The 15,565-nt window shown below is 39.3% G+C and overlaps 1 protein-coding gene across 5 annotated transcripts in view; it reads left to right on the forward strand.

The window, feature by feature from the left end:
* The window catches only part of dennd5a (DENN/MADD domain containing 5A), a 32,342-nt gene that overhangs the window by 15,194 nt on the left and 1,583 nt on the right, over nt 1-15,565 (forward strand). For 3 of the 5 annotated variants that reach the window (XM_028013981.1, XM_028013982.1, XM_028013985.1), the window contains 19 exons: nt 1,428-1,615; nt 2,130-2,438; nt 3,771-3,986; nt 4,135-4,369; nt 5,210-5,299; nt 6,496-6,646; nt 6,734-6,827; nt 7,520-7,651; nt 8,043-8,195; nt 8,294-8,378; nt 8,466-8,553; nt 10,591-10,719; nt 11,196-11,317; nt 11,400-11,545; nt 12,850-12,968; nt 13,060-13,241; nt 13,493-13,575; nt 14,340-14,463; nt 15,342-15,510. In XM_028013981.1, the coding sequence (XP_027869782.1) occupies nt 1,428-1,615; nt 2,130-2,438; nt 3,771-3,986; nt 4,135-4,369; nt 5,210-5,299; nt 6,496-6,646; nt 6,734-6,827; nt 7,520-7,651; nt 8,043-8,195; nt 8,294-8,378; nt 8,466-8,553; nt 10,591-10,719; nt 11,196-11,317; nt 11,400-11,545; nt 12,850-12,968; nt 13,060-13,241; nt 13,493-13,575; nt 14,340-14,463; nt 15,342-15,510 (2,815 nt within the window). The remainder of the gene's footprint in view (nt 1-1,427; nt 1,616-2,129; nt 2,439-3,770; nt 3,987-4,134; nt 4,370-5,209; nt 5,300-6,495; nt 6,647-6,733; nt 6,828-7,519; nt 7,652-8,042; nt 8,196-8,293; nt 8,379-8,465; nt 8,554-10,590; nt 10,720-11,195; nt 11,318-11,399; nt 11,546-12,849; nt 12,969-13,059; nt 13,242-13,492; nt 13,576-14,339; nt 14,464-15,341; nt 15,511-15,565) is intronic. The other 2 variants (XM_028013983.1, XM_028013984.1) reach the window with 1 other exon arrangement.

Here is a 15,565-nt window from a genome sequence, read left to right on the forward strand (position 1 = left end):
ACCCTACAGGACAGTGTACTAGATGGCTGCCTGTAACTCACCTAATCCCTTAATTTAATTTTCTTTTTGGTTGCTGATTTTTTTTAATTTTTTGTAATCCCTTTGCTTTACATTTGTAAAAAAAAAATACAATACGGTTTTTTTTTTTTTTTCAAGATTTTCTTAATTTTCTCTTATTCACATAATCTACACCAAAGGTTTTCAAATCTAGGCATTGAGGGCCGGTGTCCTGCAACTTTTAGTTGTGTCTCTGCTTCAACACACCACAATGAAATAAGGAGGTCATTAGCAGGACTCTGGAAAACTTAACTGCATACCGATAAGGAAGTTCAGCCATTTGATTCAGGTGTGTTCGACCAGGGACACCAGAGACCATCAGACCTGGAATTGAAGACCCCTGATCTAGATATTGTCAATATGTCCTTAAGAGTAGTTCATGATGATTCAGGAGTCAAGAGGTTGTGTGGTTATGATTAGGTAAAGCAAAGATTTAGAGATGCATGTATCAGGCTTTTCCTGACCGATGACTATTTCTGGTTTTCAGTCAATTTTGTTTTTTTTCTTTTCTGTTTTTTTCCCTCTCAGGACAGTGACACATAAGAGAAAACTGCACTGCAGGTCCTTTGATGGGAGCAATTAGTTTTGAGTCACAAGGGAAAATTACAGTGTTGTTTTTTTTAATATTACTAAACCTCTCGAGTACTAAGTTGGATAACATGCACTTTCAGATTAAGAATAGTTGGATTTTATGGCTTGATGCATTTTGACTTTCCTATATTGGGAAAATTTGGCTCCTTCTGACTGATTTTTGCCTCTCTACATATGCAGAATGTCGATAGATATGCAGCTCTACGTTAAAATACACTAATTCTGGTTTCACCTAATCTCGACTGTGGTTTTAATGTTTAATACCCCTGTTATTATTACCCAAGACAGATTTTTACATTATACCCCAGTTGGAAAATTTAAGCTCACTTCGCCATGAATGCTAATTCCTTACAGACTGAGCAGCCATATAGCCACACTCACTCAGTTGCACAACAAAGACAGAAGCAGCTTCCTGTCATGTTCTGTTTTTGCTCCACAAAACTCCTACTGCTCTAGGTTGATTTAAAACAGCCATGTTGTTTAAAAATAATTTATTTTAGCTGGAGCTCATTTCTGCCAGAAATAATAAATTAGCTGATTAAACTTTCGGATCCTCAGCTTATCAGCCTTATGATGTCCTTAGGCTTCTGTTTTGTGTTGGACTTATTTTATATGAGAGCTTCAGCATATTTAATTGGTCAATATATTAGTACATTTTAGTTAATAATGTATGTATGTGGTTGATTTGGGTGTAGCTCAAATCACACATGAAAACTGGTCATATGAAAAGAATACTGCCGTTGCGTGTCCTCGATGAACCTCTGCTTTTTGTGAACCAGATTACCAGAGGCTGATGGCGGTGGCGGAGAGCATCACGGCCTTAATGTTCCCCTTCCAGTGGCAGCATGTCTATGTTCCCATTCTGCCCGCTTCCCTCCTGCACTTCCTGGACGCTCCTGTGCCGTATCTAATGGGCCTCCACTCTAATGGGCAGGATGACCGCACAAAGCTGGAGCTGCCACAAGAGGTACAAAAAAAAACATGCGCACAAACACACGCGGCCATATCTAACAGAGTTTGAGTTTAACAAAAATAGAGAGGTGTGCAAAGAAGGCTTATTTTTTTGTGAATTTAAAAATAGAGGGCTGTCCTCACAGCGTCTCCTCTTCTCTCATCTGTCTACTTTTTGAAGTTACTTTGAGGTATCTAGTTACTCCAGATAATTGGACACTGAGCCCATTTATATTTAACTTGCATAGAGCCTCAAGTGCACCAGAATATTTCAAGCCTGTCAGCTTTACTTCCCAGCTTAGTTGGCCAGCAGGCGGCTCATTATCAGGAATTGTTTCCACTCCTGCTTATTCACAGAAGAGTTGAAGGCATAACCTAATGTCACAAACGTAAATTCAGTTATAAGTTTGAACTTTCAAGCCTTCAGCTTGTGGTGTTTCAATTAACAATAGGACTAGTTTAAATCATTATCAATTCAATGTGGGTTTCTCATGGTATTTCTAACTAATTTTTTTTTCCTCCATACCTAGGCTAACTTGTGTTTTGTGGACATTGATAATCACTTCATTGAACTGCCGGAGGAGTTGCCGCAGTTTCCCAACAAACTGGAGTTCATTCAGGAGATCTCAGAGGTTCTCATGTCGTTCGGCGTCTCTCCGGAGGGAAACATCCACTCCAGTGAGAGTCAGGGAAGATCCCGCTTCCGTTCTGTCGACATGGTCTCCGACAAGCGCAACGGCAACCTGGGGTCGCCCCTCACCTCCTACCTGCTCAGGGAGAACGAAACAATCGCCCGGCTACAGGCCCTGGTCAAGAGAACAGGCGTGAGCCTGGAGAAGGTGAGAAGTGACGTCACCTAATGAATTAGAAATCACCCGCTCAGATGCTCATTTAACATGTAGTGGGGGTTAATGTTTAATGGAGGAGTGATCCAATTAAAAGAACAGTGTGACAGTCAAGTTACTTATTTAGCCAGTGGAAAATATATATAAACTGTATAATATTAAACAATAAGCCTCTCCAGTGCTTGATGCATGCAGATGCTTTTTTTTCTTCATTTCATTAAAATATTTAACAACTTTTAGCCCTTCAGTCCTGCTTCAGAGCCGCTCGTTGATTAACGTTCACACTCCTACTAGAGCAACACCAGATAAGGAAAACATGACACTGCAAAAGTATGTCCTTAATACCATGAGACATTGACTACCTCACTTTTTTCTCACTGTTCATCACAATTCCCCCGTAGTTCTTCCTGAGCTTTAGCACCTCTGTCACTTTGATCTAGATTATGTACGAGAATAATGGAAATGGTTATGAAACTGCCTAAATATATTATTGGTAAGCGTCTTGCCAATTACTGAAGCGTTTTTGTGTCATGCATTGGAATTCTGATGTCAGCTTTATTTCAACATATTGTGCAGCTATAAATCTACCAAGTCTGTATGTTTATTTAAAGTAAGACCAAGACATTTTTTTACTCTCCTACATCTTGACTAGGCTGCTGTATTATCTCAAAAATTTTGTTTTACCTCCATGTTTGTCCCTTAAATGATGGCAGTGTTGTTTTTCAATATTTCAGCTGAAAGATGGATGAAGCCCATAATACTAATTTAAAACCAAATGTTAATGAAAATACAGTTAATTAGGGAGTTACAGCTCATTCAGATAGACTATACTGGTTTCAGTTTGCACATTTTACAAGCTTCTTTGCCAATTTGCAAACAATAATTGTTACAAATAACCACTAGGAGGAATTTGATGGGTGACTAAACTAATCTCTATACGTGAAGTCTAATCCACTTATGCACTAGCGGCAGCCATTAGCTCTCCCTGAACAGATTAGCAAGGCGCCTCTGTATAGTTTGTCAGCTATGAGGTCAATCCTTTCTTATTCTTGATAAACCTGCTGCTGAGTTACTAGAAGTAAAAAGGAAGGAATGAAATTGAGTCCTTAGTTGTTAGTAATAAACCTAATGCAATATATTTTGGTTTTTAAGCACTTTCATAGTGGCTTCATTTCACTTTCTGGTGGCTGCCCTGCAAGGAAACATTTTTAGTTTCCTTTCAAAAGCTGATTCTTCAGCAGTCATAGCAGTCATTTCGTTCATTTTATTTTATTTTAGTGTCACTGATTACTACATGATTTTTTTTTCAATATTTCCTCAAACCAGTTGGAGGTGAGAGATGATGCCAGCTGCAACAAAGATGCGCGGGCTCAGTGCGACGAGGAAGAGCTGAAGATGCACCAGCTCAACATCCAAGTGCGCGAGGTCTTCGCCAACCGATTCACGCAGATGTTTGCCGACTATGAGGTGTTCGTCATCCAGCCGAGCCACGACAAAGAGTCCTGGTTCACCAACAGAGACCAGATGCAGAACTTTGACAAGGTGCGTTGTTGTGGTGCAGTTTTTGTCGTGCAATAAGCTCATACACAAGCTCATAAATGCAGGGGCGAAAATGATGCAGTGACATATCATTTTGCAAACCATTTGGAAACAATCTGCATGACTAGCACCATTTCATGTCTGTGTGCAGGCCTCCTTCCTGTCTGATCAACCAGAACCCTACCTGCCCTTCCTGTCACGTTTCCTGGAGACTCAGATGTTTGCCTCTTTCATCGATAGTAAGATTCTTTGTCACGACGATGAGGAGAAGGAACACACACTAAGGGTGTTTGATGCCCGTGTGGACAAGATCCGCATGCTGAACGTCCGTACGCCTACGCTGCGAACCTCCATGTACCAAAAATGCACCAACATCGAGGAAGCGGGTAAGAAGAGATCAGTTAGTTATCAGTATAAAATCGGTAATCTGTGTACTAGCGTGAGGATTTCTCGCCTTTTTGCAATGTAAGATTTCATGAATATAATTATGTAAATTGTAGAACTAATTTAATATGAAGTCTACATTTCCAACCATCACAGATATTTGGGTAACACTTTATTTGACGGGTTGTGAATAAGACTGTCATGACACCGTCATAAACATGACATAACACCTGTCGTGAACATGAGTAAGTCTTCATGACTATGTATGACTGTTGTCATAAAGTGTCATTAAAATTTAGTTTTAAGGGCGTGCTGTGGCGGCGGAGGGGTTAGCGCGACCCACATTCAGAGGCAACGTAGCCTCGACGCGGCTGTCGCGGGTTTGACTCCCGGACCCGACGACGTTTACCGCATGTCTTCCCACTCTCTCCTTCCCCCTTTCCTGTCAGCCTACTTTGAAAAAGGGACACTAGAGCCCACAAAAAGACCCCTTGCGGGGTGATAAAAAAAAAATACAAAAATTTTGTTTTAATAACATAAAGCTGCATAATTTTTAAAGTTTAATCAGTAATACTTTTATAAAAAATTTATGTCAGATCATGATTTCTTGGTTAATGTCACGTTGTCATAACGAAGACATTTTGAATTATTTCAACTTTGTATTAAGTGTCATGATTTACCGAATGACACTTTATGACAACAGTCATAAATATTCATGAAGACTTACTCATGTTCATGACAGGTGTTATGTCATGTGTATGACGGTGTCATGACAGTCTTATTCACAACCCGTCAAATAAAGTGTTACTGATATTTGTTGTCATTCGCTGTCTTGTTTGCAGACAGGCCAATTAAAAAGCGCTTTGAAAAAACAGATTTTGTCGCTGCTGGACCACAAATCATTGGGCTGGAGAAAAACAAGACCAACCATCGTAATATTTGTTTTTGTCTGAAATGTCCGTGGGTGACAGGCGGCTCTTTAACTGTGTATTCAGTTCATTCCATCTGTAAACTCAGAGGATGGGTCGGGCTCCTTTCTGATTACTGAACTTCTGTAATGTCTTTATTTTAACATATTAATGTTATAGATGTTTAATTCTGAAGAGATGTTTGAATGTTGAAGGATTAACTTATTCATCATTTCTTCTTATTGGGGTTACCGGATTACTTCTAACGTGTAACGAGTGATGAAGTCCTTTTTATTTTAACCTCACCCTGATTTCAGGCTGTGTTCCTACACATTTTTATCTCACTCTTTTCTGCTACAAGTCCTTTTCGCTGACTGACTGAAATATTCTTATTGACAGTGTGGGCGTACTGTTGATCTGAAATCACTGTCTAAAGCAGCATTCATTTTACTTCCTTTGAGAGTAATGTCGATGCTCCGTTTTTGTTCTGATGCTGCATCTGGTTCTGTGGGTGTTGGGAGGAATTCTTTTTTTTTTTAAGAAGATTTTCTTTGTCGAGATGCCAACTTGTTGTTTTTACATTTTCAGATTTATTTTAACATACAAGAATACAAAGAAAATCAAATGGTCGTAGACAGATGAATTGTGAGGAGAACAAAAGCAAAGAGAATTGCAGTCACACAGTGAGACATTTAAAGTCAGGATAACCATATTTAATGTATTTTGAATCTTAACTTGAATAATAGAAAAAGTTAAAGCTTGTGTACTAAGTTGATTCAGTACACAAAGGATAATGTATTTCAAGTATTTTTATGGCTTACAGAATGTAAAAAATCTAACATTATGAATTTCAGAAGATTACAATATTGTACAAGACGGCATATAGAGAAAATCATATCAGATGCATACATGTACAGAACATGGACATACTTTTCAGTGAGCCAACTTTTCCGTAATAATTTTTTTTTATTATCTTAAGTCGCAGTCAGAACATTTCAAAGATTGCATTTTTGTGGAATAGTTAGAAAAGTTCTACTTTTTCAATTAATTGAACTGATATTTACTGAGCTCCCCCTGTAAAATGGTATTAGTGTAAAGACTGAACAATCTATCAAATAAATTGCAGGATTTTAATTAGAAATATGCGACATAAACAAATCCTCATTCCTAAACCAATTTAAACCACCAATCAAAAATGCATGTTTTATTCATATCTGCAGAGAAAGCTATTGAGATGAGAGTGGCAAAGATCGACCACACTGCTCTGCACCCCCATCTGCTCGACATGAAGATCGGCCAGGGCCGCTACGAGCAGGGCTTCTTCCCCCGGCTGCAGTCGGACGTGCTCTCCACGGGGCCCACCAGCAACAAGTGAGCATGCCTGAGCCGTTCTGCTCCTTCTGAAGTGACCTCTAAATCAGGTTAGTTAAAAGCTGATCAAAGCGCTTTGTGCCACAGATGGGCTAAGAGAAGTGCCCCGGCTCAGTGGAGGAGGAGAGACCGGCAGAAGCAACACGCTGAGCACCTTTATCTGGACAATGACCAGAGAGAGGTATGAGGTCCTCAAATGGGTTTCATAACTGGGTTAATTCAGTCTGTCTGCCTGAGCTAGAGTAAACCTTCTCTTTATGCCTGACTTCTTAATCTGCTTTATTTTTCACCTTTCTCCTGCACTCCCGCCTCCTCTCACATATCTGCTTTTCTTCATTTTATAAATGTTTTCATTTATTTATTTAATTTTTTGTCTCTGTCTTTCTGCATTTCTTGCCCTCGCGATCTCACACACTCTCAGCATGTAGAGTGTTTGTTTCCGGAGCCGCAGCTCCTGCTGTTTCTTGACTACTACTGGCTCTCGCAGTCCTTCAGGCCCTGTCTGAAGTCGGTGTCTGTGGACTTGGTATGTGACGGTAGACCACAGACCAGATGTGGAAGTCCACTCACGTGATCTTTAGCACCATCTGCTTCTCTAACTTTCAGCAGCTGAGCTTTATCTGAACTTTTCATTCTAGTTACAATTGATATTTGTCCCCTTTTTTTGCTTCTTAAGCTTGTGTTTAAGACTTGTTGGTCTTAAGTTTGACAGCCATAGAAGCTATTAACATAAGTACAGTAGCTATTGCACATTTCATTTAAGATGAATACCAATACAGTGTATTCCAGTGTAAAAGCTGGTTTTGAACTGATCCTGGTAAGGTGTAGTTGATCATTTCTTTCTAACATTTGCTTATTGAATTCTCTTCTTAGAAATACATCCAGGAAGCTCGAAATTTGGGCACCACCATCAGACAGCCTAAACTGTCCAACCTGTCGCCCTCTGTCATCGCTCAGACCAACTGGAAGTTTGTTGAAGGACTATTGAAAGAGTGCAGGAACAAGGTTTGTAATCTGTTGGTTTCCCACTTCTTCCACATATTTACCATTTCAGTTATCAATTATCCGTTATTTTCTTCAAAATTATTAAATAAAACCCTAAAGAATAAATACAATTATTTGATTATTACTTATTTAGCTTGTATTGTAGGTTTTGTAAGTCCTAGTAAACAGAGATTTTTATTCCTTTTGAAACTGTAAACCTGAAAAATGTTTATTCTGGTTTGTTTTTGCTTGGATTTTTATTTGTTTTGTTTTGAGTATATTCTTCTTTTTTTACTGCTACACTTAAATGGATCTTGGTTTGAGGTTTAACAGCGAACCTCTGGAATATTAGTTTGAATTCTCAGTATTGGCATGAGTTCGTTCGTTTTTATTTTATGTTTTTTGTTTGTAGACAAAACGAATGCTGGTAGAGAAGATGGGTCGAGAGGCCGTGGAATTGGGTCACGGCGAGGTTAGCATCACAGGTGTGGAGGAGAACACCTTGATTGCGAGTCTCTGTGACCTCCTGGAGAGGATCTGGAGTCACGGGCTGCAGGTTAAACAGGTCTGGAAAACATCACCATGGTCACAATGAGCCAATCACGAGAAATTACTAATTTTAAACAGGAAATGTATTTAATTGCGACTTTCTTCTCCTTACAGGGGAAATCCGCCTTATGGTCCCACCTCCTGCATTACCAGGACAGCAAAGAGAAGAATGCCACTCCAGGCGGGTTGGGACCTCCAGGTAAACACTCTTGTCATTTCTCTTTAGGGGTCCAATCAGCTTAGAGAATGGTGACGTTTTCATTAGGTGCGCTTACTTTCCTCCCAGGGTTCATTCATGACACGGAGCGGAGGAAATCTGATGGTGGTGGATCAGCCATGCCTCCACTCAGGATCTCCCTGATCCAGGACATGAGGTGAGGAACATCCTGACGAGCGATTAATGAAATCCTCTATTCAGGCACTTGTTGACCCAACTACTGATCACATTGGACAGATGTACAGTTTGGTAGAATAATGCTGCCCCCTTGTGGTAGATGTTGAACTGCACCACAAAAGACACGAGCATGTTTTCTGCCGTAGCGGCGTGGATGCTTTAGGAACAGTTTAAATGAGCAAATCTCGTTGATCAAACTATTGCATGTATTTTTAAACGTAAACAGAGTTAACAATTTCCCACAAAATATTAGAAATATGTGTGTGGAAAAGTTACAACAGTTTTCATTTTCAGTAAATGAAAAGTTAAGCCTAAATTATAAGAAATATATAGACTGCAACAAAGTATTAGCACCGATTTTTATTACTTTACAGTAAATGAACTATATCAGATATTGTAATTTACAAAATCAGTCCTGTGAGTCACACATAAAGTATATTTTTAGAAGAATACACTTTTTTAATGTTTTAAATGTGAATTTAAAAAATTATTCTGCACATGTTTTATGTTGTATCAACTTCCTAAAAAGTTCCTTTTTTAAACTCTTGTCATAACAAAGGCAGAATTGACTCTCCTGCAATGAAACATGTTTTAAATACTGTTGATGGATCTGGCTAAAATGAGAAAACATCAAATCAATACATTTGTGTAGATTAGTAAAAATAAATAAATAAATAGGGTTTAATAACATACATTACTAGTGGGGGAAATCATCTACCAGGACATGTGTAAATAAATACATAAATATAATTATGAAAATATTCATAATAGAAAAGTTTTTATTATAAAGTTTTACAACTAAAGTTAGCTTTTCTGTAAGAGTTTGAAATGGAACCATGTGGCAAAATGTGCAAACTATGGCAAAGATAAAGAGGATGGCATGTTTCTAATCTCCCAGATGACTTTTTTCTTCTGTGCAACTAAAAATGTTTATCAAGAATGTTTAAACGTATAGAGAAGTCACCTTTTCAGAGATGCTCTTGTCTCTTTCAACACATTTGCATGCTTTAGCACCTATGTAAAGGTGTGTGACTGCAGACCCCGCTGTCATCTACTAAAAGGATTCAGCGTTATTCGTTCTTGGCTTACATGAAGAAGACACAGAGTGAGTCTGCGTGGAACAGCGAGTTACTTCCAGCCTAATTATCACACCTCCCACCAGTCTCACTGAGACGAAGAGAAGGGAGGAGGGGTCATCTCGGGACACAGCCATGCAGCTCTACTTTATGTTGTGAATACATCCTGCTCCATGTTGTTGTAAATGTCTGACAACATTAGCAGAAGCACAGTCCTGTAAATAAATGCATTATTTAATAGCGGGTACTGTGTTGCTATTATCATTTTTCACCATTATAAAGCTTCTAAGCAAAAGCTTAGGCTTGTGTTTACTCTCTGGATTCTGACATTATCAGCTCACAAATGTTTCCTTCTGGAGCAGAAAAATCTAGGTTAGTAGGTTTGAATGAGGGTGGAGACAGCAGAGTGGGTGTGGAAGGTGGAGGAGGCTTGGATGTGGCACGCGTATGGCACAGGTGGAGTGGAAGGGAATCTGTCTGGACATCAGAGACATGATAGTGGCTGGAAGCCATCTCAGAGGGACCGGCTTTCACATTAAGGGAATGCGCCGTTGTTGAAATGCCATTCGTAGGCAACAGTAGGCAGTTTTCCCAGCCTACTGTTGTGACAGGGATATGATGTCCAAATCATAGCAATAAATTTTAAAAAGTACATGTTTTTTTTTTTTCCAAATTATGTCTTTGGTTTCTATATAGAACAAAACTCCTTTGAATTAGGAAGTTATTAAATGGCAAACTGAAACTTTATGTGCATTTTTCACTAGTGTGGCACATCTTATACACATGCATAGAGAAATTTATCATTCAAGATGGTTCCATGTGTAGTATGGTATCAACCTCTTCCCCTGGAATGATACTCCTTCAGCTTATTTACCTATTTGTATGTTGCCTTTGTGTTTGTCTTCCTTTCCTGTCACCCGAACCCGTCATTTCACCTGCAGACACATTCAGAACATTGGGGAGATCAAGACCGACGTGGGCAAGGCCAGAGCCTGGGTCCGCCTCTCCATGGAGAAGAAGCTGCTTTCCAGACACTTGAAGCAGCTGCTCTCAGATCACGAGCTAACAAAGTGAGCTGAACTACCACTCTGCATTAGCAACAATTATTTCATTGTATTTGGAGCTGCAGCAGTAACCTTTGTACCTTTTTAAGACTGAAAGTATATCTTTCTGCCCTTGATTTATTTTGCACATGGAGGAATGTCCATTTTGAAAGCCAGACGGTGTGTGATGAAGCCATTTATAATGTATTTCTTCTGGAATTGCAGAGCATCATATTGTAGTCCAGACTGCATTAATATTTCAGACTTCTTCATAATTGATATCTGGGGGACAAACTGGGTTTGGAGAAGTTCTGTCTGCCTTTCAGAGCGTAGAGTCACTTTTCTCCTAAAACCTGAACCACAAAAATTTTTTAGTTTACCCAATTTTATTTATCTGCCATCTTTATCAGCTCAGAATAATTATCAAATGTCAGAAATTCCTGTTATTTAGTCAGTGTCAAGTGGCTTTTAATATTCTTTGGCAATCGTCTTCTGCTTTTTAGAAAACTGTACAAGCGTTATGCCTTCCTGCGCTGTGACGACGAGAAGGAGCAGTTCCTTTACCATCTGCTGTCCTTTAATGCCGTCGATTACTTTTGTTTCACCAACGTCTTCACAACCATCAGTGAGTGTCGCCTAAAAATGCACCCTGTTCATGTTTTATTGATTTGAGCTGCCAGAACGTTTCCCTTCTCTCTGGCTGCCAGTGATCCCTTACCACGTGGTGATTGTTCCAAGCAAGAAGCTCGGCGGCTCCATGTTCACAGCCAACCCCTGGGTGTGTGTTTCCGGCGAGCTGTCAGAGACCGGAGTCCTTCAGGTCCCCAGAAACACCTTGGAGATCACTTTTGAGGTTTGTGTCCTGACTTATAAAACATTGATCATTTTTTTGTTAATAAAATCAGATCTGCGAGAAGTGCAATAACATGGCAACAATGAAGCCTCGCACGTTGTTTTTTAAAGGCGCCGTTCTTTTTATTGACATTAAACTGTTTAGTTTAATGTAAGGGGATGATGATACCTGTTCAAATCCTCTCCACTATGTGTTTGTTTTGATGTGAGATATTTTAACTGCAATAGTTTAGCAATCTGAATGTAGTTTGTGTTTACTCTCCTTAAGTCTAAAGGTTTTAGTGAACTCCTTGAAACAAGAAAAAGCAGCTGCCCACTGTTGCTGTCTTGTAAAAGTACTCATTATGTGTCTCTCTTCCCTGTATAGTGTTTTGTTTGACAGCTTTCCAGTCTGTGATTGAGGTGTCTGAGTTTTTGGGGGTTTTTTGCGCTCTGTATAGAGACTAAGTATTGTATTCTCCTTTTTCACATTACAACCTTGGATTACCTAATCAAGCCACTCGAGAACTTTTTTGAGATTTTGTAACATCATGGGTTTATTTGCATGTAGAACCTGATCACTCGGGTGGTACGCTCAGGCCAGGTGTGACCAGCCACCCTCACAACTGTCCATTTGCATGTGAAGAAAATAGGACACATCTTAAAGCCAGAACAGAGCCTGACTTCAATTTGCTTTTAAGGTCTTATTCACAGAACAGTTCTGCAATATGGCTGTATAAGGGAGCTCCTTTTTTAAACCACTTGAGTTGTTCACTCATGATCTCCTGTGAGGATAAAGCGGTGACCCCTCCCCCCACTTCACACTTCCTTGCCAACTCTGCTCAGCAAGGAGCTCCTTTACCATCTTAACAGCTGCTCATTGACTACAGCAACTGGTGCCATTTTACAATCGCACTGTGGTGGTTAAAAAAAAGCTTCTGAAGTCTAGCCTGAAAGTGTTTATCCTTAACTCTTTAATATGGGCCAGGAACTCCTCAACTTCACCCCTAAACACACAGCAGTAGAGAGGGTCATGTCAAGTCTAGAACCAGTCTTAGAGATGGCTTCACAGACGCTTGTTGTTCTCTATACAGTAACAGTAATATAAAAACATAAACATTCAATGTAATATAAATTAACAATGCTATTTGTGACATCAACAGAATGCGAGAAGGTACTAAGTTTGTTTTCTAAAAGTTGATGACGATTGTGTTTGATTTTACATTTTTGTACTCTACCAGCAAGAGTGAATACATAAATTTGCTTTTTCTTTTTCATTTTTTTAATTTCTACGTTTTAACATTGTTGTGGTTCTCTGTGTTTTAGTGTCAGAACCTGGGAAAGCTCACAACGGTACAGATGGGTCACGACAACTCAGGACTGTACGCCAAGTGGCTTGTGGAGAGTGTCGTGGTCCGGAACGAGATCACAGGGCACACTTACAAGTAAGTTAGCCTCAAAGAAAAAAAAAAATCTAGTATCATTTTAATAAAAACTGTTTTTCCCTTTTAACCAGCTCTGTGTGCTTGGTGTTAGGTTTCCATGTGGTCGCTGGTTGGGGAAAGGCATAGATGATGGTAGTCTGGAGAGGATACTAGTGGGAGAGCTGATGACCCCCACTACTGAAAATGATGAGAGGATGTGCCGCACACCACCCATGCAGCAGTCTCCGGGGATGATGAGGAGATTTGTTACCATCTCACCAAGCAGCAAACCAAGTCAGTTAATCATCGACATTGCTCATATCTTACAATTTTATTAAAGTTATTATTTTTTCCCCCTATGTTTAATTAAGCTGCTCCTTTAAGGATTATGTTAATCACCGTGTGATTTCCAGCCTTCACAGAAATGAATGCATGAATGATGAAACAAAATGATCGAGAGATAAAACCCGGTTGGGGATTTGCCTGCCTGATCGTGCTTCTATTTTTTTAGAGCATCATTGTTTACTCTTCCCCTCCCCTTTCAGAGTTGAACACAGGCCAGATCCAGGAGGGAGTGGGAGAGGCCATCAATGGTATCGTGAAACACTTCCACAAGCCGGAGAAGGAGGTGAGAGATGAACAGTCTAGACAGGCCTGAACACGTAGTTCTATTATTCATCACGTATGAAGAAAAATACGCCCGTGTGCTCCCGTCGACCCCACTAAACCTTCAGTTACTCAGGGCTACAGTGGGAAATTCAAATATAATAATGCTGTTTTGTTTTACTCTAAATTTGATCTGTTGTCTTTATTTTTTTATTTTTTGCACCCTCAGTGAATCTGTACAAACACAAAACCCCACTAATTATTGTGTAGTGAATGCAGGTTCAGTTGACATCTTCAATTAAAAGGAAGATGCTCAGTGGGGATTATTTAGGTGCATCAAAATCTAACACTTGATTGTAGGGTTGATCACTAATTCACTGTTATAAAAGAACAAAGGGCCTTTATGGGGAAATCCCCTTAACTCTCACTCCACCTTTTTTAAGAGACCAAAAGAACAAAGGAGCCTGATGAGAACTAAAAGTTCTTTCGGAAATTAGTCAAATTTTCATTTGGTTGTTTCACCAAGTCTGTTACAATATCCAAATTGCTGATGCAGTCATTCATAGTATTTATGTAAAAAAAAAAAAAAGTAAACCAAGAATATTAAGAATCACCATAAATCGAATAATTTAAAAATTGGTGTGAGGTGTAAACATCTGCAGTCCTAATTTTGTGAAATATTTTGTGAAGGATTTCATATTTTTAGTAGATTGGTCTTGTGGTGTTTTTAATCAGAGCTGTGTTTTGTTCTCTGAATCCAACTCCATGCATTTGTTCCCTCCACAGAGAGGCAGTCTGACGCTGCTGCTGTGTGGGGAGTACGGTCTCGTCTGGGCTCTGGAGCAAGTTTTCCAGCACGGTTTTAAATCACCTCGACTCTTTAAGAACGTCTTCATTTGGGACTTTTTGGGTAGGAACTTGAGCTTTCTAGGACTAGTAGACTGGAGGTTTAATTTTCTTTCCCCTAGCATTAGAGAATAAAGCAAGTATTAAACTCATATATTTCAAAGTAGCAACAATAAGGAATTTGAAATTGACACAACATGAAGGTAACTGCAGAAAATGCATTAAATTTAATAAGATACTTTGGGGATAACAGATGAAGCAAAGATGCACATCATGATAACAGATGCAAACTTTAGAAATACCATGATATGGTTCTGAATATTTCTCAATAAATATAGCAAATTTTCTAACACATAAAACTCTGACAAAACCCTCAACAAAAAGATGAATGTTTTCCAATTTGACTTGTGAATGAAGCATTTTTTGCTTCCCTTGTCTTTTGTTGCATTTTCTGTTTTGGTCTTTTGTACAATGCTGCTGTTGATATTGAAAACGGTATGAGTAATAGCACGTGAGGCCAGCTTAAACAATTTGCTGTTTTTATATTTAGATCAAAACATGTTTTCATGGTTTCAATGAGAGCGTAAAGGCCTTCCATGGGCTGCATGGTCCAGTTCAGCATAACAATAAGCTCTCCTGTGTCTTAAGTGTTTTGAAATTTTCTATTTATTGTATTTTTGCCTTGAAATGAAATGCTCTATTGCAAGCAATGTAAGGTTGATGGTTCAGCCAGTCCCACTGCAGCTAATTAATTGCTTGAATTGACTGGATCAGAAACAACAATTTAGTTAAGAATTGTGTAAAAATGACTCTCTAAAACACTACAAACATTAAACAAATCACCTCTGTTTTAACTTGAGTGATTGCTTTAAATGGGTTACTTATTCATGCATATGACTGTGCAGTGAGTAATGTCTTTGGATGATTTTAACCCTTCGACAGAGAAGGCACAAGTGTACTTTGAAAGTGCTGAGCAACGGGAGGCCACTCCAGATGAAAACTGGCAAACCAGAGTGCGCCACTTCTGCCGCTTCATGCGGGCCATCAATAGCACGTCGAGAAATATTGGCAAGGACGGGAAGTTTCAGATGCTTGTCTGTCTGGGAGCAAGGTGAGTAAAATGGAGCGAACAACAACATACACTGTTAAAACTCGTGATCATTTGT

Source organism: Xiphophorus couchianus, chromosome 4 (assembly GCF_001444195.1).
Source record: "Xiphophorus couchianus chromosome 4, X_couchianus-1.0, whole genome shotgun sequence".
NCBI classification, from domain to species: Eukaryota; Metazoa; Chordata; class Actinopteri; order Cyprinodontiformes; family Poeciliidae; genus Xiphophorus; species Xiphophorus couchianus.